The following is a 19,971-nucleotide window of genomic DNA, read 5'->3' as shown; positions in this document are numbered from 1 at the left end:
CAAGACGCCTAATTCTCAGCTGGTAACCCCCATCAGCATAAAGCTGCAGAGGCCTGATGGGTGCGATTAAGTCAGGGATCAATCCATACGAGCGACTCGATCACGCCTCGCCCGAGCCTAGCCTCGGGCAAGGGCAGCCGACCCCAAGGGGTTTCCGTCTCGCCCGAGGCCCCCCTTTTAACGGCGGACACGTCTCCGGCTCGCCCGAGGCTTTGCCTTCGCTAAGAAGCAACCCTGACTAAATCGTCGCGCCGACCGACCGAGTCGCAGGAGCATTTAACGCAAAGGTGGCCTGACACCTTTATCCTGACGCGCGCCCCCCGGCAGAGCCGAAGTGACCGCCGTCACTTCGCCGCTCCACTGACCGGTCTGACAGAAGGACAGCGCCGCCTGCGCCACTCCGACTGCAGTGCCACTTGACAGAGTGAGGCTGACAGGCAGTCAGGCCTTGCCAAAGGCGCCATAGGAAACTCCGCTCCGCCCGACCCAGGGCTCGGACTCGGGCCAGGCCCCGGAAGACGGCGAACTCCGCTCCGCCCGACCCAGGGCTCGGACTCGGGCTAGGCCCCGGAAGACGGCGAACTCCGCTCCGCCCGACCCAGGGCTCGGACTCGGGCTAGGCCCCGGAAGACGGCGAACTCCGCTCCGCCCGACCCAGGGCTCGGACTCGGGCTAGGCCCCGGAAGACGGCGAACTCCGCTTCGCCCGACCCAGGGCTCGGACTCGGGCTCAGCCCCAGAAGATGACGAACTCTGCTTCGCCCGACCCTAGGGATCGGACTCCGCCCTGGCCTCTGCCGAACGACCTCCGCCTCGCCCGACCCAGGAGCTCGGGCTCAGCCTCGGCCATGGAAGACAGACTCGACCCCGGCTTCGGAGGAGCTTCCACGTCGCCCGACCTAGGGCACAGGCCCGCCACGTCAACAGGAAGCGCCATCATCACCCTACCCCGAGCCGACTCGGGCCGCAGAGAACAAGACCGGTGTCCCATCCGGCTAGCTCCGCCAGATAGGCAATGATGGCGCCCCGCTAGCCCTGTGACGACGGCGGCTCTCAGCTCCCTTACGGAAGCAGGGGGACGTCAGCAAGGACCCAACCGCTCCGATAGCTGTCCCTCCGCCAGGCTCCGTAGCTCCTCCGACAGCCACGACATCACACCAGCAGGGTGCCAAGATCTCTCCGGCTGCCACATTGGCATGTACCTAGGGCGCTAGCTCTTCTCCCGCTAGACACGTAGCACTCTGCTACACCCCCATTGTACACCTGGATCCTCTCCTTACGCCTATAAAAGGAAGGACCAGGGCCTTCTTAGAGAAGGTTGGCCGCGCGGGGACGAGGACGGGACAGGCGCTCTCTTGGGGCCGCTCGCTTCCCTCACCCGCGTGGACGCTTGTAACCCCCTATTGCAAGCGCACCCGACCTGGGCGTGGGACGAACACGAAGGCCGCGGGATTTCCACCTCTCTCACGCCCGTCTCCGGCCACCTCGCTTCCCCCCTTCGCGCTCGCCCACGCGCTCGACCCATCTGGGCTGGGGCACGCAGCACTCACTCGTCGGCTTAGGGACCCCCCGGTCTCGAAACGCTGACAGTTGGCGCGCCAGGTAGGGGCCTGCTGCGTGTTGACGAGCAGCTTCCCGTCAAGCTCCAGATGGGCAGTCTCCGACAACCTCTCCAACCCGGGACGGTGCTCCGTTTCGGGAGTCTTGAGTTCATGTCCCTCGACGGCAGCTACGACATGATACTCCTTCCACCGCCGCGCGACAACGACAATGGCGGCCGACAACCCGCCCGCCGGCGGCGGAATCGACGACATCTTCTCCGCGTGGTGGAAGAACGACATTCGAGCTCGCCCCGTCCTCTCCCCCGCCAACGGAGGAGGAGGCGGGGCAACCAAGGCCAAGCGAGAGGCCGCGCTTCGCCGGCTGTCGAGCGAATCGACGCCCCCAGCGCACCAACGGGGGGCGCGTCGGGCGTCGACCTCGCGTTTGAGACGAAGGCGAGCGCCGTCCCCCCGCGACACGCCAATCCCGAGCAAGTGGACGACGCCAGCACGCTCGCGGAGGGCCTGCAGGACGTCGCCCTCGTACCTAAGATGATGGCACGATCAGTCCTCGACGTGACTATGTCGCTCCTCGTCGACCAAAAGGTACTGACTGATTCCCATCCTACGTCATTTCGACTCGGCCTCAACCCGCCTAGCGACCTCGCTTTGGCGGGCACTCTCGTTGAGGCGAGTGCAACCCCTCTGGGGTTTTGTATGCGGTCGCCTTGGGACCGATTGACGGACGTCTCGACCTACGGGCCCTCTGGGTCCGAGGAAGATGACGACCCCAGCATCTGCTGGGATTTCTCTAGATTTGGCAACCCTAGTGCCATGCGGGACTTTATGACCGCATGTGACTACTGCCTCTCCGACTGTTCCGACGGTAGCCGCAGCCTTGGCGACGAGGACTGCGGCCCAAGCCGCGAATGTTTCCACGTCGAGCTAGGGGATCCTTCCGAAGGCAACCGTCTCGGCATGCCGGAGGACGGTGATCTCCCTAGGCCGGTGCCTCGCGCTGTCATCCCGCGGGAGCTAGCTGTGGTCCCCGTTCCGGCGGGGGGTCACGACCCACAGCTCGAGCAAGTCCGCGGGGCGCAGGCCAGGCTCGACGAGGGAGCAGGAGCGCTCGAGTCGATCCGCCGGGACGTCGGGCAGGTATGGGCGGGCCAACCCCCGGCCGGAGAAATACGTCACCTGCCCCAGGGTCTCCAGCACCGCGTCGCCAACGACGTCAGGGTCAGGCCGCCACCCGCATCCAGCGGGGTCGGTCAGAACCTGGCAGCCGCAGCGATGCTCCTCCGCGCGATGCCGGAGCCATCAACCACCGAGGGTCGGCGAATCCAGGGAGAGCTCAAGAATCTTCTGGAAGGCGCTGCGGCCCGACGGGCCGAGAGCTCTGCCTCCCGAAGGCAGGGATACCCCTCGGAACCTCATGCCGCGACTTCCCGATTCATGCGGGAAGCCTCGGTCTACACCGGGCGCACGCGCAACACCGCGCCTGCGGCCCCGGGCCACCTCGGCAACGAGCACCATCGTCGCGACCGTCGGGCCCACCTCGACGAAAGGGTGCGCCGAGGCTACCACCCCAGGCGTGGGGACGCTACGACAGCGGGGAGGATCGGAGTCCCTCGCCCGAACCACCCGGTCCGCAGGCCTTCAGTCGGGCCATCCGACGGGCGCCGTTCCCGGCCCGGTTCCGACCCCCGACTACTATCACAAAGTACTCGGGGGAAACGAGACCGGAACTGTGGCTCGCAGACTACCGCCTGGCCTGCCAACTGGGTGGAACGGACGACGACAACCTCATCATCCGCAACCTCCCCCTGTTCCTCTCCGACACTGCTCGCGCCTGGTTGGAGCACCTGCCTCCGAGGCAGATCTCCAACTGGGATGATTTGGTCCAAGCCTTCGCCGGCAATTTCCAGGGCACGTACGTGCGCCCCGGGAATTCCTGGGACCTCCGAAGCTGCCGGCAACAGCCAGGAGAGTCTATTCGTGACTACATCCGGCGATTCTCGAAGCAGCGCACCGAGCTGCCCAACATCACCGACTCAGATGTCATCGGCGCGTTCCTTGCCGGCACCACCTGCCGCGACCTGGTGAGCAAGTTGGGTCGCAAGACCCCCACCAGGGCGAGCGGGCTGATGGACATCGCCACCAAGTTCGCCTCTGGCCAGGAGGCGGTCGAGGCCATCTTCCGAAAGGACAAGCAGCCCCAGGGCCGTCCGTCGGAAGAGGCTCCCGAGGTGTCTACTCTGCGCGGCGCCGAGAAGAAAGGCAAGAAGAAGTCGCAAGCGAAACGCGGCGCCGCCGACGTGGACCCTGTCGCTGCCGCCGAGTACAAGAACCCTCGGAAGCCCCCCGGAGGTGCTAACCTCTTCGACAAGATGCTCAAGGAGCCGTGCCCCTACCATCAGGGGCCCGTCAAGCACACCCTCGAGGAGTGTGTCATGCTCCGGCGCCACTTCCACAAGGCTGGGCCACCCGCAGAGGGTGGCAGGGCCCGCGACGACGACAAAAAGGAAGATCACCAAGCAGGAGAGTTCCCCGAGGTCCGCGACTGCTTCATGATCTACGGAGGGCACGCGGCGAATGCCTCGGCTCGGCATCGCAAGCAAGAGCGCCGGGAGGTCTGCTCGATGAAGGTGGCGGCGCCAGTCTACCTAGACTGGTCCAACAAGCCCATCACCTTCGACCAAGCTGACCACCCCGACCACGTGCCGAGCCCGGGGAAATACCCGCTCGTCGGCGACCCCATCGTCGGCGACGTCAGGCTCACCAAGGTTCTGATGGATGGGGGCAGCTGCCTCAACATCATCTACGCCGAGACCCTCAGGCTCCTGCGCGTCGATCTGTCCTCCGTCGGAGCAGGCGCTGCGCCCTTCCACGGGATCATTCCTGGGAAGCGCGTCCAGCCCCTCGGACGGCTCGACCTTCCCGTCTGCTTCGGAACGCCCTCCAACTTCCGAAGGGAGACTTTGACGTTCAAGGTGGTTGGGTTCCGAGGAACCTACCACGCGGTATTGGGGAGGCCATGCTACGCGAAGTTCATGGCCGTCCCCAACTACACCTACCTGAAGCTCAAGATGCCGGGCCCCAACGGGGTCATCACCGTCGGCCCCACGTACAAACACGCGTTCGAATGCGACGTGGAGTGCGTGGAGTACGCCGAGGCCCTCGCCGAGTCCGAGGCCCTCATCGCCGACCTGGAGAACCTCTCCAAAGAGGTGCCAGACGTGAAGCGACATGCCGGCAACTTCGAGCCAGCGGAGACGGTTAAGGCCGTCCCTCTCGACCCCAGTGGCGACACCTCCAAACAGATCCGAATCGGTTCCGGGCTCGACCCCAAATAGGAAGTAGTGCTCATCGACTTTCTCCGCGCAAACGCCGACGTCTTTGCGTGGAGTCCCTCGGACATGCCCGGCATACCGAGGGATGTCGCCGAGCACTCGCTGGATATTCGGGCCGGAGCCTGACCCGTCAGGCAGCCTCTGCGCCGATTCGACGAGGAGAAGCGCAGAGTGATAGGCGAGGAGATCCACAAGCTAATGGCAGCAGGGTTCATCCAAGAGGTATTCCATCCCGAATGGCTTGCCAACCCGGTGCTCGTGAGAAAGAAAGGGGGGAAATGGCGGATGTGTGTAGACTACACTGGTCTCAACAAAGCATGTCCGAAGGTTCCCTACCCTCTGCCTCGCATCGATCAAATCGTGGATTCCACTGCTGGGTGCGAAACTCTGTCCTTCCTCGATGCCTACTCAGGGTATCACCAAATCCGGATGAAAGAGTCCGACCAGCTCACGACTTCTTTCATCACGCCCTTCGGCATGTACTGCTATGTCACCATGCCGTTCGGTTTGAGGAATGCGGGCGCGACGTACTAGCAGTGCATGAACCATGTGTTCGGCGAACACATCGGTCGCACGGTCGAGGCTTACGTCGATGACATCGTAGTCAAGACAAGGAAAGCTTCCGACCTCCTCTCCAACCTTGAAGTGACATTCCGGTGTCTCAAGGCAAAAGGCATCAAGCTCAATCCCGAGAAGTGTGTCTTCGGGGTGCCCCGGGGCATGCTCTTGGGGTTCATCGTCTCCGAGCGGGGTATTGAAGCCAACCCGGAGAAGATCGCAGCCATCACCAGCATGGGGCCCATCAAGGACTTAAAAGGCGTATAGAGGGTCATGGGATGTCTCGCGGCCCTGAGCCGCTTCATCTCACGCCTCGGCGAAAGAGGTCTGCCTCTGTACCGCCTGTTAAGGAAGGCCGAGTGTTTCGCTTGGACCCCTGAGGCCGAGGAAGCTCTCGGGAACCTGAAGGCGCTCCTTACAAAGGCGCCTATCTTGGTACCCCCAGCTGATGGAGAAGCCCTCTTGGTCTACGTCGCCGCGACCACTCAGGTGGTCAGCGCCGCGATTGTGGTCGAGAGGCGAGAAGAGGGGCATGCATTGCCCGTTCAGAGGCCAGTTTACTTCGTCAGCGAGGTACTGTCCGAAACCAAGATCTGCTACCCACAAGTTCAGAAGCTGCTGTATGCAGTGATCCTGACGAGGCGGAAGTTGCGACACTACTTCGAGTCTCACCCGGTAACTGTGGTGTCATCCTTCCCCCTAGGGGAGATCATCCAGTGCCGAGAGGCCTCGGGCAGGATTGCGAAGTGGGCGGTGGAAATCATGGGCGAGACAATCTCGTTCGCCCCTCGGAAGGCCATTAAGTCCCAGGTATTGGCGGACTTCGTGGCCGAATGGGTCGACACCCAGCTGCCGACGGCTCTGATCCAACCGGAGCTCTGGACCATGTTTTTCGACGGGTTGCTGATGAAGACGGGAGCCGGCGCGGGCCTGCTCTTCATCTCGCCCCTCGGGAAACACCTATGCTACGTGTTGTGCCTCCATTTCCCGGCGTCCAACAATGTGGCTGAGTACGAGGCTCTAGTCAATGGGTTGCGGATCGCCATCGAGCTAGGGGTCAGACGCCTCGATGCTCGCGGTGACTCGCAGCTCGTCATCGACCAAGTCATGAAGAACTCCCACTGCCGCGACCCGAAGATGGAGGCCTACAGCGATGAGGTTCGGCGCCTGGAAGATAAGTTCTACGGGCTCAAGCTTAACCACATCGCTCGGCGCTACAACGAGACTGCGGACGAGCTGGCAAAAATAGCCTCGGGGCGAACGACGGTTCCCCCGGACGTCTTCTCCCAGGATCTGCACCAACCCTCCGTCAAGATCAACGACACGCCCGAGCCCGAGGCACCCTCGGTCCAGCCCGAGGTACCCTCGGTCCAGCCCGAGGCGTCCTCGGTTCAGCCCGAGGTACCCTCAGCCCCCGAGGGCGAGGCGCTGCGCGTCGAGGAGGAGCGGAGCGGGGCCACGCCTGATCGAGATTGGCAGACCCCGTACCTGCAATATCTCCGCCAAGGAGAGCTACCCCTCGACCAAGCCGAGGCTCGGCGGGTAGCGCGATGCGCCAAGTCGTTCGTCTTGCTGGGCGATGAGAAGGAGCTCTACCACCGCAGTCCCTCGGGCATCCTCCAGCGATGCATCTCCATCGCTGAAGGTCAGGAACTCCTGCAAGAGATACACTCGGGGGCTTGCGGCCATCACGCAACGCCCCGAGCCCTCGTCGGGAATGCTTTCCGGCAAGGCTTCTACTGGCCAACGGCGGTGGCTGACGCCACTAGAATTGTCCGCACCTGCGAAGGGTGTCAATTCTATGCGAAGCAGACCCACCTGCCCGCTCAGGCTCTGCAGACGATACCCATCACCTGGCCCTTCGCTGTGTGGGGTCTGGACCTCGTCGGCTCTTTGCAGAAGGCGCCCGGGGGCTACACGCACCTGCTGGTCACCATCGACAAATTCTCCAAGTGGATCGAGGTCCGACCCCTGAACAGCATCAGGTCCAAGCAGGCGGTGGCGTTCTTCACCAACATCATCCATCGCTTCGGGGTCCCAAACTCCATCATCACCGACAACGGCACCCAGTTCACCGGCAGAAAATTCTTGGATTTTTGTGAGGATCACCACATCCGGGTGGACTGGGCCGCCGTGGCTCATCCCATGTCGAATGGGCAAGTAGAGCGTGCCAACGGCATGATTCTACAAGGGCTCAAGCCTCGGATTTACAACGACCTCAACAAGTTCGGCAAGCGATGGATGAAGGAACTCCCCTCGGTGGTCTGGAGCCTGAGGACAACGCCGAGCCGAGCCACGGGTTTCACGCCGTTCTTCCTGGTCTACGGGGCCGAGGCCGTCCTGCCCGCTGACCTGGAATACGGCTCCCCGAGGACGAGGGCCTACGACGATCAAAGCAACCAGGCTAGCCAAGAAGACTCGCTGGACCAGCTGGAAGAGGCTCGGGACAGGGCCTTACTACACTCGGCGCGGTATCAGCAGTCCCTGCGGCGCTACCACGCCTGAGGGGTCCGACCCCGAGACCTCCAGGTGGGCGACCTGGTGCTTCGGCTGCGGCAAGACACCCGAGGGAGGCACAAGCTCACGCCCCCCTGGGAGGGGCCGTTCGTCATCGCCAAAGTTCTGAAGCCCAGAACGTACAAGCTGGCCAACAGTCAAGGCGAGGTCTACGGCAACGCTTGGAACATCCAACAGCTACGTCGCTTCTACCCTTAAGATGTTTCCAAGTTGTTCATATACCTCGCACCCACGCAAAGTTTAGTCAATAAGGAAGGGTCGGCCTCGCCTCGGCAAAGCCCGACCCTTCCTCGGGGGCTAAAAGGGGGGAAACCCCCTCTGCGTCAAAATTTTCCTCGAAAAAAGATCTCTTTTACCAGAATATCTTTCGTGCTTTTTGACTACTTTGAAAAGTGGGTCCTGGAAACGACGGAGTACACGTAAGCAGCCAAGGCTGACCGAGCCGAGGGACTCCTACGCCTCCGGGATACGGATACCTCACTCATCACCTTCTGCGATAAGTAACTCGCGCTCGGATAAAGTGGCTCCGCGGATCGAACAAGTCTTTACATTCGGAAGCCCTTCTGCCGAAGCGATCCTTCGAGCCTTCTCGACCAAGTCGGTGACAGGGCCTCATGGACGGGTGAAAGTACGCGTAAGCGGCAAGGCCGACCGAGCCGAGGGACTCCCACGCCTCCGGGATACGGATACCTCACTCATCACCTTCCGCGAGAAGCAACTCTCGCTCGCACAAACATCCCTGTTGCCGACAAAAAGTCCAGATACTCGAAACAAGAGGAAAAGAGACGCAGCTTTACAACGCAGCGAGGGTGTGTGTTCTGGCCTCGGCGGCTGCAGAAGGCACACGCTACAAGACACTTTGACCCTGCAGGCTCGGGTCTTGACGCTGGAAGGGGGCAGCAACACCCTCGGCATCGACGACACCTTCGGCGAGGCCCGACCTAGCCTCGGACGGCGACGCGGTCCGAGGATCTCCGCTTCGAAGGACGACGTCATCACCACGCCCGGGCAATCGCTGCCAGGGACTTCTCCGGGAACCCGGCCCGAGCAGGCGGCTCGGCCGGTTACCCCTGGGGCCTCGGCCAACCATCTTCCAAGGGCGCCAGCCCGGTCCGAGGCCTCGGCTGATCAACTCCGGCATTGGTCCCGCTGACGGACAACCCAGCTAGGCTCCGGCCAACCAGGTTTTCATTTTCGAGCCGACTCCGCCTCTGTTCATGCTGATATCGCTACCCCTGGCCTCGGCTCATCGAAGAGCGGCCGAGGGGTCTCTTTAACTAAGCTAGAGGAGCCCCGAACAACAAGGCCGACCGAGCCGAGGGACTCCTACGCCTCCGGGATACGGATACCTCACTCGTCACCTTAACACGGGGCGACTCATGCTTGGTGAAGCGATTCAGATAATCAACAGACGAGTCTTAGCGCTCGAAAATGAGGAAAAAACACGGCTCCGTGCCGTAATTACATACATGTTCAGGCCCCGAAAGCCGCAATGAACAAAAACACTGGCATTCGAAGTGCCATTACAAACGGAACTCCGGTTCCCCCTCCGCAGGTACGAACAAACCCCACTCCATGGGGGAAGGCCTGCGGAGCAACAGAAGACCGACGAACGGCTTGTCGTCGCCCGCCCCAGCAGCGGCGACGATGAAGACTTCTGTCCCGGGGGGCCGAACAGCAGCAGCGATGACCTCAGGGCGGATGCTGCTGCCAGGAGGCCCCCGCCCATGCCCAAACTCGAGAGGCAAGGATGGGCAGAAGGCCATAGAGTTGGAGGTCGGTCCGCGGGTGGCGCCGACAAACTCGTCGGCGGCGGAACCTCTTCCAGCTGCCGTGGCGGGAGGCGGCACCGGGAGCGGCTCCGAAGTCGCTCGGCTCAGCGAGCCGGGCACAGTGCAGCTGTCAGCACCACGGACGGCTCCCGCCCTTCCCCCCGGTCACTGAGGGAAGAAGCGGGCCACCGCCCACGCAGGGGCCGACCCCAACTCGGCACACTCCCCTCCCCAGCACTAGTGATGAAAATCCTTGAGGCTGAGGGAGGGGCAGAGGCCGCAGCCCGGCTCGCTTTCCCCCACCATCAAGCCGGAGGTCACCATCTTGGGTGACCGCCGGTGGAGGGGTGCAGCCGGGCTGCATGATGAAAATTCTTGAAGCCGAACGATGGCTAAAAGGTACCAACTCCCACGGAGTTGCGTTCCTCCAACGACGAGGCAAAAAGACGGCGGGCATCCCCCATCCGGGGGCTTGGAAGGTGGAAAGACACGGTGCATAAGGGAGCGAGAAGACACGGTCGCCTTTCGAAAGGGGTCACCCTCCTTTTAAAGGCAACTCTCCCTGCTTGCACCCCCAACCGTCACGGGCTGAGTTTTCTCCAACACGCTCCAAAGCCCTCCCCTGCGGCGCGGGGGCTGGGTCCTGCATGTCATGCAGACCGGCTCTGAGCAGAAGAAGCCAAACCGCCGCGCGTGGTGCACGCAACCGCCCAGCGGTTACAAGTGACCCTCCACTTTTGCCCAGACCAACGGGCGAAAGAGGCGGGCAGCCATGCAGGCGGCATGCAACCGCGCCAAGTGGACGCGCTTCCCCGACTCCCGACACGCCAGCATGGAGGCCCGGGCCCACGCGTCGCGCAACCGGCGCGCCGGATGCTGCATGCAAGCAACTGCACCGCCTGCGCCACCACCGCGCCTCCTCGATTGCGGAACCAATGCCGCGACTCGAGGCGACCCAGCGCGCGACCCAGCAGCGTCAGCCCGACGCGGCGGCCAACGCGGCGAAAAGTGGGCCGGTAGTAATGACGGTGGCAGGCGCGCGAGAGCAGCGGTCACGTTGTCAGCCAAGCTCACGTCCCATCCGGGGGCAGCAAAAGAACCCCCTCTCACGGCGTGAAGACAACGCGCCCGTGGTCCGTTCCTCGAACGGCTCGCGCACGCGCAACGGCTGCCCCGCCAACTACTCGCCCCGTCGCATTAACTCCGCGGCTGGACAGGCGGCGCTTCTGGCAGGAGCAGCGGGCGACGCTTCGCCTTCGCCGAAACAACCGCGCCAAAAAAGGTACGCCACGTTGTTCAGTTTCGTATCCTTTTTCCTTTTTTCCTCTTTCTCTATCTCTTGCGACAGGGACCGGGAAAGGGGGATACCCTGAAAGGGATCCTTCCCCGTGAAGGAACCAGGCTCCGAGCCTCCTTACTGATCAGGGGTTCGAAGGCTGGCCCCCCGAAGGGTTCAACAGCCGCCTCAGATCGCGTGGGCCCTACACCCACTACTGGTCAGAGGTTCGAAGGCCGGCCCCCCGAAGGGTTCCACGGCCGCCTCAGGCTACTCGGGCTCCGTGCCCATTACTGATCAGGGTTCGAAGGTTGGCCCCCGAAGGGTTCACAGCCGCCTCAGACGCCGAGCGAGGGATGACCAGGGGTACGTTCGATACATAACCAAGGCTCGGGCTGCGCTCCCGAGGTACCCTAGGACATTTCCGAGACAAGCGGGAGCGATCTTGTAACGGAATCCCATCGGAGGGAGGCATCGAGCCCTCGGACCCCGTCGCCAGGGGACCAGGTCCGGCAGATCACCCGCAGGTACTTTTGGGCGTGCCTCTGGGCCCCTAGCTGACCCCTAACGAACGGGGCACGAACGTCCACTCGGATCACCCGCTTGCAGCTCACCGGAGACACCATGTTCGGTGCCCATCGAGGGTAACATGGCGCTCTCCCCCCCTCCTCCTTGCGGAAAGGCGACGTAGGGGCGTATGTAAAAAAGCCGAGTCTGTCCCTGATCGCCCTCTCGCCCTGTGCGGAGGCTCGGGGGCTGCTCTCGCAAACCCGACTCCGGCCGAACCGTTGACAGCGTCAACATACCAGCCCGAGAACTTGGGCCCCGACCGTGCACCCGGGCTACGGCCAGTTCGCATGAGGGAACCACCAGACCAGCCGAAGCATTACGCAAGGCATTAAGACCTCGAAGGAGTGAAACCACTCCTCCGAGGCCTCGGGGGCTACACCCGGCGGGTGCGCTCGCGCGCACCCACCGGAACAAAATGCAACCGAGAAAGGCTGGTCCCCTTGCAAAAAAGTGCGACGAAAGCCTCCAAGCGAGTGCTAACACTCCCTTCGAGGCTCGGGGGCTACTGTCGGGGACCATAATTAGGGGTACCCTCAAGACGCCTAATTCTCAGCTGGTAACCCCCATCAGCATAAAGCTGCAGAGGCCTGATGGGTGCGATTAAGTCAGGGATCAGTCCATACGAGCGACTCGATCACGCCTCGCCCGAGCCTAGCCTCGGGCAAGGGCAGCCGACCCCGAGGAGTTTCCGTCTCGCCCGAGGCCCCCCTTTTAACGGCGGCCACATCTCCGGCTCGCCCGAGGCTTTGCCTTCGCTAAGAAGCAACCCTGACTAAATCGCCGCGCCGACCGACCGAATCGCAGGAGCATTTAACGCAAAGGTGGCCTGACACCTTTATCCTGACGCGCGCCCCCCGGCAGAGCCGAAGTGACCGCCGTCACTTCGCCGCTCCACTGGCCGGTCTGACAGAAGGACAGCGTCGCCTGCGCCACTCCGACTGCAGTGCCACTTGACAGAGTGAGGCTGACAGGCAGTCAGGCCTTGCCAAAGGCGCCATAGGAAACTCCGCTCCGCCCGACCCAGGGCTCGGACTCGGGCTAGGCCCCGGAAGACGGCGAACTCCGCTCCGCCCGACCCAGGGCTCGGACTCGGGCCAGGCCCCGGAAGACGGCGAACTCCGCTCCGCCCGACCCAGGGCTCGGACTCGGGCTAGGCCCCGGAAGACGGTGAACTCCGCTCCGCCCGACCCAGGGCTCGGACTCGGGCTAGGCCCCAGAAGACGACGAACTCCGCTTCGCCCGACCCAGGGCTCGGACTCGGGCTCAGCCCCAGAAGATGACGAACTCTGCTTCGCCCGACCCTAGGGCTCGGACTCCGCCCTGGCCTCTGCCGAACGACTTCCGCCTCGCCCGACCTAGGGGCTCGGACTCGGCCTCGGCCGTGGAAGACAGACTCGACCTCGGCTTCGGAGGAGCCTCCACGTCGCCCGACCAAGGGCACAGGCCCGCCACGTCAACAGGAAGCGCCATCATCACCCTACCCCGAGCCGACTCGGGCCGCAGAGAACAAGACCGGTGTCCCATCCGGCTAGCTCCGCCAGATAGGCAATGATGGCGCCCCGCTAGCCCTGTGACGACGGCGGCTCTCAGCTCCCTTACGGAAGCAGGGGGACGTCAGCAAGGACCCAACCGCTCCGACAGCTGTCCCTCCGCCAGGCTCCGTTGCTCCTCCGACAGCCACGACATCACGCCAGCAGGGTGCCAAGATCTCTCCGGCTGCCACATTGGCATGTACCTAGGGCGCTAGCTCTTCCTCCGCTAGACACGTAGCACTCTGCTACACCCCCATTGTACACCTGGATCCTCTCCTTACGCCTATAAAAGGAAAGACCAGGGCCTTCTTAGAGAAGGTTGGCCGCGCGGGGACGAGGACGGGACATGCGCTCTCTTGGGGCCGCTCGCTTCCCTCACCCGCGTGGACGCTTGTAACCCCCTACTGCAAGCGCACCCGACCTGGGCGCGGGACGAACACGAAGGCCGCGGGATTTCCACCTCTCTCACGCCCGTCTCCGGCCACCTCGCTTCCCCCCTTCGCGCTCGCCCACGCGCTCGACCCATCTGGGCTGGGGCACGCGGCACTCACTCGTCGGCTTAGGGACCCCCCGGTCTCGAAACGCCGACAATTAAGATTAGTAGAGTTCACCAGATAGTATTTACCTGCACAAACATAAATATGAACTTCAATACATATGCCACAAATTAATAACGAATGATACAAAAGTACAAGATAGTTATACCTTCTTCCACACCAAGTGTCAACTGTACAACGTGCACACACTGGGATCTGCTTCCTAATTAACAACATTTACATTAGTGTGTATGAGCACCACAACAGAAAGCCTAACTGCTAAGCAGAGGAATGGATATTCGAGTCAAACACTGAGAATCTGAGGCGGCTGCAAGGAGACGCGGCCCGATGACCGATTCCGCAGTATCGTTGTAAGCGCGATTCTCACAAAAGCGCGGTCAACAGAAGCTGACCCAGAAGCGGTGCGTTTGACATCCAAAAGCTGCTTCTAGCCACCAAAATCAGCCCAAAAGCTGAACCAAACACTGCCTTAATTGGTGGGTTTTGCAAAAAAAAGAAAATAATTGATGGATTATATAATGATGTAGAAAAGAAAGTCATTATACGATGAGTTTTAGATTTGTTTCCAATAATAAATTTATGAAGGGCCTACTTGTAAAATAACTTTTCAAAAGTAACTAAAATATGTATTTTTCGCCTAGGGCGGGCCCTTGGCCGTGTCGGGCGCCATGATTTGGTTTGACGGGATGGGGGCTCATGACTCATGGATGGACCCTGCTGCCGGCCTGCCGCTGCTTCGCGGTCCCGGCGGCGGCTCTACGCGGGTCCAACGCTCGCACGGGAGCAGCGTGAGCGTGACGGGAAGGGGCTGGCCTGGGGGACCGTGGACACCGGTGATGGGTTGGGTTGGGTGGGTGGGTGGCGAGGCCCGCCCGTCGCTCGTCACATGGCCGGACCCGACGCATCGGCCCCGTGGACCGCGCGCGCCGCGGCTCGATCCTAGCCGTAAATGGACGTGGGCCCCCGACCTGGGAGTCCGTCCGACGCCACCATCGGCCATCGCGCCCTCCCCAAATCGCCTCGTCCGCCCAATTATGCTCCTCAAACCGCACGCGCGCGCGCGACTCACCGCCGTTGTCGTCGTCGTGTTCGCGGAGATCCGCGGGGCTCGCCCATCCCCCTCCTCCCTGCTCTCCTCCCCAGCACCCACGGCCCGCTGCTGCCCCTCCGCGCGCCCCCTCGCCAAACCCTAGCTTGGCCATCTCCCCCCACTGCCCCGGCGCCACCACCTGCCCTGCCCTGCGCGTGGCCGGCGGCGCCGACCGCCGCCATTGTCTTACGGAGGCGTCCGAGTCCCGACGCGTTGGAATGCGCTGGTAAGGTGCCATTTCTCTGTGCGGAGTTCAGATTGGTAGCTGAGGTTCATGTCGCCGCCGGGATTTTCAAATCTCCAGCTTGAAACCCCTCTCCAGCTACCAGATTATTAGGAACTCCTTTCCGTAGCTGCAAGTTCCAGCCACTCGCTCAAAGCTTTTGAAATTCAAGCTGCGAGTTCAAGTTTCCGGACGATAGTAAAAATTTTGAGCTGATAATTCACTCCTCAGCTCATACTTTTGATCTATTCTAACTCTAGATGCAATTTGAAAGTGGGGGATGGCCAATGAGAGGTTTAGAGTGATGGTGTCTACCACTTGACTTCGAAGTCGGTGCATCCCTTTCCTGAGTGTTGAATTCACTTTCCCATTTTTCATGTCCCTGAAACCAACAAAACATAGCAAATTGATTAAATTTCTCACCTTCTGTTTAGGTTACGTTACTCTGTACAGAAGACTTTATTCTGAAAATTTCTACTTCTTATTTGGGAACTTAAACCAATGTTCATACAGCAGATAAACTGCACACAAATTAGAGTCCATCTATTCACTAGTATCATCACTGAAGATGGTCTAAATAGAGGACCGGGTGTCCGGGTGGCGTGAGAGGCGTTGTCCCTCCACCAGGTGGGGGGGGTCAAGGTTTCTCACCCATGTGTGTGTGTTGGGGGGGGGGGGGGAGCCTGCTGCCTTGGGCCGGTACGACCCGCGAGTGATTGGAGAGGGGGTTTGGGATTTTCTCGGTCGGGACCTGTGTTAAGGTCTCTTCTTCAGCCCGTGGAGGGGTTGAGTGTGCCTTGAGTGCCGGCCCTGGGCTAAAACCGGGAGGGCGGTCTATCCCTCCCCGGCCGAGTTTTTTTTTATGTTCTAAATAATTTAATTAATTATACATCGCGTTATCGTCTCTCGTGATATATACATAGTACTTTTTTTGAAGTTTCAACACTCTAGTGCTTTCCTAATTTTGCTGAAGTTGCTTGTTGTGCTCCAGATCTGCTTGCCGATGGTTGCCAAGTTATCAGATGATTGTAGGAAGAATACACTTTGTCAAATGGCATAGTTGTTTGCTTTCTGTTGTATTTAGTTTCCTACGCTGTTCGTCTGCTTGGTTTTGCGGCAGCTGCTGCTACAACGGTTTATGGTGCAAGGCACTAATTACTGTAGCTGCAGTGAAAATTGCAGCTGGCAGCGCTGCTAGAACAGGCAGCCGAACAGTAGTCCTTTAACTTGTTCACTGGAGAATTTTGTGTATAATTTGCTCATGGTTTGTTCTGATACAGACTGAAGTGTGATCATTGAGGTTCTGGTTAAAGAAACTTCTAGTATCGATTGGCTTCCCTCCCATGGACAAGATACAATCTGATTGCCCTTATCCTGGATGTTTCTTTTGTGTCATGAAGGAGGCGAACCCTAGTAAACGAAGAGCAAGTGTGTTAAAGTACTTTAGGGAACTTCCTTCCCAAGACGATGATGGTCAAGTTCTCCCTATTAGTGGTCTCTGGAACACAGCAATGGCTCACCCAAATGATCCCGAGTTCATCAACTTGGGCATATTTGAATGCATGGCATCTCTTATATGGAAAGGGTTGAAAAACAGGCGTTGGCTTGCACATGATCAGAATATTTACATCCCATATTATGCAGCTCACATAATTGGATCATACACAATGAATATGGAGGAGTTTGCAGAGCGTGCTGTTCGTGCTGGTGTAATACCTCCATTAGTTGAATTATTAAGAGGTAGGTTGACATGGGTCGAGCAAAGAGTTGCTGTTAGAGCTTTGGGTCATTTGGCTACATATCCTAGTACATTTCCTGCAGTTGCCGATCATGGGGAAGTACTTGAACTTGCCATTCAACTTGCTTCGAGCTCGCTAGAAATTGTGTACTCTCACTTTTACCAGTTTGTGGATCGAAGACTTGGCTACCATTGCGACCTTCTTACTCGTGGCATGGGTGGTGTGGAAATGGAGTCCCGCAAAGCTGAGGAATGGGCAAGTCAACTGCAGTGCTGGTCTTTGCAACTCATTAACTGCTTTGCATTTAAGCCTGAATTCCTCCATGATATTTGCAAGCCTGATTTTCTAGTCAAGTTACCTGGAATGTGGGGTGGACTTGTAAATGAGAACTCACCTGCTGGTGTTGGTTTGCTAAGAACAATCTGCCAGAGCAAGGTTGGCCGAGGTCATGTTGCTAACATTCCTGCTACTATTGATGCTTTATGCAACATTGCTCGTTCTTCAGATGACTGGCAATACATGGCAGTTGATTGTCTGATCTGGTTAATGCAGGATGCAAGTACTTGTCATAAGGTAAGATCTTGTGATATATATTTTGCTTCCTCTTGGTTACGTTTAAGTTCTAAGACATGAAATATGCACAGCAGCTTAGGAATGATGACTAGAACGAAATAAAAAATAACAGAGTTCCTCATAAACAGTAAATAACGATACTAGTTCAACCTTTGAAAATCCAGCAAAGCATAATTATTACTCCTAATTGGATGTTTCGGGAGTAATTATGTAATGGATTCCTGAAATGGTATTGTGCTAAAATGCATACATATGTTTTTTTTTCTGGTCCAATCCCATTTCACTTAGTGTTATCCATTAACTGTAGTTTCGTTAGCAGCTCTAGTCACTTTTGTTTCCACTCTTTGTGCAGGTTAAAGATATAGTTGCGCCAACACTGATAGATTTATCAGATATTTCGGCACTGGGTGATTATAAAAAGCTTGGTGACACAATTGTCACAGTCCTCCAAGAATGTATGCAACAGAGTGGGAACTCACGTGGTGCAATTGGTGTTCAGACCAAATCAGAAATTGATGAGCTTTTGAGATCCAAGCAAAGTCTGAAATTGGAAAAGAGTATGCCAAAGGAGGATCTTCATATAAAACAAGCTGCGGCATTGGTTGTCAAGTTGGAAGGCAATTCACTGTTCTCCTCAGGGAACATCGCAGGAGCTGCAGAGAAATACTCTGAAGCGCTTGCGTTATGTCCGATGAAATCCAAGAAAGAGCGGGTGGTTCTCTACAGCAATCGAGCTCAGTGTTACCTTCTCTTGCAGCAGCCATTGGCTGCCATAAGCGATGCTACTCGAGCATTGTGCCTTCACAGCCCCGTGAACCGTCATGCCAAGAGTTTGTGGCGAAGAGCTCAAGCGTATGATATGCTTGGTCTTGCAAAAGAGAGCTTGTTGGACGCAATCCTTTTCATAAACGAGTGCTCTCAGTCGAACGATCCCGACTTATCCCTGAAGCAAAACAAAGTCCCTGACTATGCCGAGCGGTTGGTGAAGAAGCAGATGCGCTCCGCTTGGCTATTCAGGGAAGCAGCTCTGAAGCACGGGGGCGTACACTGTGAAGGAGATGCTAGCGACGCGTTTGGCCAGGATGCTGACGACTCTGAGTGGGAAACGGCTAGCGAAAGCGACGCCGAGAATGATGACACGGGAGAAGCGGATGATGGAACTGAATGGAAGAACGATGGACACCGGGAAGATATCTGTGAGAAAAGCTGAGGAGCAGGTCTGGATTGTTTACGTGCTATTATGCTAAATTGCTAATATCTTTCCAACAAGAAGTGTAGTTTCTTGGAGAAGACAATTCGGAGCACTAGCAGTTTCTTTCTTTCATTGCAAAATCTTTGCTATTTATATTTCACATTTTCGACATAACTTCCTTAGCAATTTATATGTTTGCCTGGACAGGGCAAGCTGAACCTATTCAGAGGGAGTCAAACTGAGCAGTGACAGAAGCAGCTGCTGGGCCTTATGAAGTCTGCTGCGCTATCAGCCTATCAAGCATCAGATCTTTCTAATGCAGCGATCTGGTAACATTTCTACTGTCCTCGTCAAAGCAAAGCCCCAGTTAAACTAATTCCCCACGTCTTGTTGTTTGGTCAGTTGAGTTATTGCGCCTGCGACCATTCAATGTTTCCCCTTAGATGTTGGTTCTGGTTTGGTGTTTGTAGCATGCTCTTTCTTTCACCAGTTTCTCAACTCTTTGAATGAACAAAACTGTGCATTATTTGTTCTTTTTTTTACTATTATTTCTGTAGTCTGGCGAAGAGGCCATAATACTGGCACCCTTCCCTTTCCACTGGACTTATCTGGAACGAGAAGAGCACGTTTCCGTCTACCTGCTTTTTTTGGCTATACCATGTCAACTAGCAAGTAGGGGTTGTTAGGTTGGGTCATGCTCTTACAATGAAACTGGCGTGCTGGGCACTTGCTCTGCTAGTCTGCTTGCCTGAAGCTTCTTGAGAGCGTTGCTGGGGGCAAAAATGCCGACAGACGTGTTAGTGTGTGCCAGTGCGTGCGTGTTACTTCTTGTGCTTGCACAGATGCTTTCAGTAAGCACATCAATGTTTGTGTGTACAAATGTAGCATGAATGAGTAATTGGAGCGTGAATGATTTGTACCGCGACTGTACCTCCTTTGCCGATGCTAAGGGTTTGTTTGGAAGGCGGGTGGCCGAAGGGGATTGGAGGGGCTAAAATTCCCTTGTTATTTAAAATTGAGTAGCAAAGGGATTTTGGCCCTCCCAATCATCTCCTCCCAAACATGCCCCAGAAGAATCGATTTTAGATATTTACCATCAAAACAAACAGGACTCGCGTTAGAAGCTGACCAGTTCTGTTATCTCCAAGTTATCTCTGACCATTTTGCCATTTTGTTACATTAGGCCACATTCAAGCGCGTTGTAGTAACTGCACTCTAGGAGAGCATATATGTAAATAAAAGCTCAGTTGAGGGTACACACAAACATCTCAGGCTCTCAGCAAACCGTATAAACACAACTGAAAGGTTTACTCTTTTGATGGTGCGTGTATACACACACACACATTGTCTCTTCTGTTGGGATGCTATTTAATTTCCTTTTTCTTTCCGTGTAATTTTTGCTGGTTATTATTGCCCTTTGATCCCCCCCACAAGCTCATCACATGGCTTTGCAGCTAGAAGCGTACTCTCATTTCAAAA

At 58.0% G+C, this 19,971-nt stretch overlaps 1 protein-coding gene across 1 annotated transcript; it reads left to right on the top strand.

Annotated features, from left to right (window-relative positions):
* The first annotated feature begins 14,511 nt into the window (after nucleotides 1-14,511).
* Nucleotides 14,512-19,412, top strand: LOC103653701 (ARM-repeat/Tetratricopeptide repeat (TPR)-like protein). Its single transcript, XM_008680532.3, has 4 exons — nucleotides 14,512-14,991; nucleotides 16,269-17,300; nucleotides 17,653-18,517; nucleotides 18,700-19,412. Exons 2-3 carry the CDS (start codon nucleotides 16,332-16,334, stop codon nucleotides 18,508-18,510), a joined length of 1,827 nt encoding a protein of 608 aa, XP_008678754.1. The 5' UTR covers nucleotides 14,512-14,991; nucleotides 16,269-16,331; the 3' UTR covers nucleotides 18,511-18,517; nucleotides 18,700-19,412.
* The last annotated feature ends 559 nt before the right edge of the window (nucleotides 19,413-19,971 follow it).

This window comes from Zea mays, chromosome 4, assembly GCF_902167145.1.
Source record: "Zea mays cultivar B73 chromosome 4, Zm-B73-REFERENCE-NAM-5.0, whole genome shotgun sequence".
In the NCBI taxonomy this organism is placed as follows: domain Eukaryota; kingdom Viridiplantae; phylum Streptophyta; class Magnoliopsida; order Poales; family Poaceae; genus Zea; species Zea mays.
Note: the sequence above shows the minus strand (reverse complement) of the source record. Positions and strands in the feature narration are given on the sequence as shown.

What these genes read in the sequence shown, in the direction of transcription:
- LOC103653701 (XM_008680532.3), top strand. Translation starts at nt 16,332, where the DNA reads ATGGACAAGATACAATCTGATTGCCCTTATCCTGGATGTTTCTTTTGT. An exon ending in ATGCAAGTACTTGTCATAAG is followed by an intron (nt 17,301 to 17,652) that starts GTAAGATCTTGT and finishes CTCTTTGTGCAG; the next exon opens with GTTAAAGATATAGTTGCGCC.